At 33.9% G+C, this 2472-nt stretch overlaps 1 protein-coding gene across 1 annotated transcript; it reads right to left on the bottom strand.

Annotated features, from left to right (window-relative positions):
- Positions 1-1290: 1290 nt before the first annotated feature.
- On the bottom strand, positions 1291-2230 carry LOC114166469. Its single transcript, XM_028051204.1, has one exon. It carries the CDS (start codon positions 2010-2012, stop codon positions 1674-1676), a length of 339 nt encoding a protein of 112 aa, XP_027907005.1. The 5' UTR covers positions 2013-2230; the 3' UTR covers positions 1291-1673.
- Between the last annotated feature and the right edge of the window lie 242 nt (positions 2231-2472).

The following is a 2472-nucleotide window of genomic DNA, read 5'->3' on the forward strand; positions in this document are numbered from 1 at the left end:
AATTTAGTTGGATAAGAAAGACAACATAGAAGAAATCCAGGATAAGATCCTGAACAAAATTGAAAACAAATACAGAATATCACTCTGCTCATCTGTCATGGAATTCCCCTCAAAGAACCCCAGATAAAGGCATAATCAGTCCTAACCTATGATACATTTAAATGCAACAAATCTTCTTTAGATGATCCAAAGGAAATTTTGTTGCTTTAATGGTTGCTTAATCCAACTATATGTTAGGATTTCAGTTTGAAACCTCAACAGAACAATGACTATGGACAAAATCCTGAGGAGACAAGCTTTGCAAAAACCCTGGTCGAGACTTTCCAAACACACATTATATTAGAATAAGTATTTCATCATCTGCTCAATTGTGATTTAAAAAGTATTTTATCAAATCTTCAAGGACATTATCAAATAATAAAATTAGACCAGAAAGAGGTAACCTTAAATTTCCAGGAGGTAACAAGTTCGTCCAAATCTTCCTTTTGTAGAAAGAGTCAAACAAGAAATCTACCATCCTTTCTAAATCTCCGGTGTCAAACAAGCAAATAAAGTTTAAGAAGAAATAAAAAGGTTTAACAAGGGATATTCATAGGATAATGCCATATTAGAGTTAACACACAAATTAGCCCACCAAATACACCAAGAACATCAAGTTGGTACTCTACACGTTTTGGATATCAAATTAGTACAAAACTGCTATGCAATATCACCCTATAATACTTCAGAAATGTTGTAAAGGCTGCGATGGTCACTGCCATGCAAGGAAATTAGCTCACATGCTTTATCAAAGAATAAACATTGCTGGCCTATAGATTTTTTTCCCACAACTTTTTATTTAGAAAAGAAATGTCGGTGATCTTATGTAGAATATAAATAAGACCAATTTACAGTATATAAGTGGGTGCAAAACTCATCTTACAAGTCAGCTTTACAAAATTAAATTAGGTTTAAAGTTTACTTTTTAAGATAGTAGCAGATTATTTTTAACCTATCCTAGTGAAATTAGTTGTTTGTCTAGCCTATACTATCAAGCTTCTATCTAATTACCATTGATATCTAATTTCACATTCGAGATGTATATGTCTCGGTGTGAGGATGTATTGAAGATCCAACTTGACTAAAAATAAGTTGAATTTAGAGTATATAAGTTAATATAAATCTTATCTTACAAGTCAATATTGTAATGTTAAGTTAGACTTAAAAGTATTTTCTGAAGAAAAATATATGCAATTTGTGAGTGCAGCCTCATTGTCAAGACTTTTGTGGTCTGCAGAACTAAGATCGAAATTTAAAACCATGAGAAATGATTCTGCACATTCTTCTCGATAATTTTCATTGTTTTTTCCCTACAGAGGTTGTTGGCATTATCAACACATCTTCAACATCTATGTATAGCAGCACACAAGTTAAACCACATTCATCTAATCCTCTTTAGCTTCACATGCCTATTCATCTATGATGCCTCCCAAAATCACTAACACCACACTCCATCAAATTGGAGCATCACACGCATACTGGGATCATTCAGCAACAACATATAGCAGAATCATCCACACATACCCAAGTACCTTACTAAAATAATTAATATTTTATTCTAAAAAAATAAATCGAAAACCAAATTTCAAATTTTATTCAAAAAATCAAATCAAAATCAAAAGCTTACACCAAAATCATAACACTTGCAGCACAGGTCTCTTCCCCAGTCTTTTGATCTCCCTATCCATGTTGCCAGTGAGCATGAACCCGAACATCTTGAAGTCACACAAGAGGGACCAAAAGGGGTGTCTCAAAGTCTCTGGAAAATTCCTCTCAACGAACAAGTGACTGTAGAAGGCACATCCATAGCCAGAGAAAGGGACAAGGAACAAGAACCACCAACTGAAGAAGACAGAACAAAAGAAGAAGAGAATGCTAAAGAGAGTTCCCGCGAAGTGCCAGCGCCTTGTGGAAGCCTTGGAGTGCTGGTTCATGTAAAAGGCCCAGAAATCTTCCAGGCTCCTGAAATTCATGGCTGCAAGGGAACGAACCCAAAATCCTGAGGTACTCAGGTGTGAATTTGAAGAGATTGAGGCGTAAACGATTTCTGGGTGTTGTTGAAATTGCGGATTTGGAATCAAAATTGGAATCTTGTTGGTGGAGGATACTGTATAATTTCAGGGACAATTGTTGACCGAGACTTGAAACTTGAAAGGCGAAGTGTTGTGTTCTGGTTGGTTCTGTCTTCGGCTTGTTTGACCTCTATTTCTTTCCTTTTTGGCTTTTTATTTTCTTATTCTGTATTAAGTCAGTAATTACTCAATTAATAAATATTCTTTTTGAAAGTTATATAGAGTGAATTTAAGATGAACATCTTAAATCCTCCCGGAAACATTTTAAAAATAAAAAAATATTGAAACCAGGAAAATAGTGAATTGAATTTTTAAAATAATATTTCAAAATAACAAAAAAATGTCATATATATATATATAT

The sequence above is a fragment of the Vigna unguiculata genome, chromosome 10 (genome assembly GCF_004118075.2).
Source record: "Vigna unguiculata cultivar IT97K-499-35 chromosome 10, ASM411807v1, whole genome shotgun sequence".
Classification (NCBI taxonomy): domain Eukaryota; kingdom Viridiplantae; phylum Streptophyta; class Magnoliopsida; order Fabales; family Fabaceae; genus Vigna; species Vigna unguiculata.

Coding starts and splice junctions, on each gene's coding strand:
- LOC114166469 (XM_028051204.1), bottom strand. CDS start 2,012: ATGAATTTCAGGAGCCTGGAAGATTTCTGGGCCTTTTACATGAACCAG.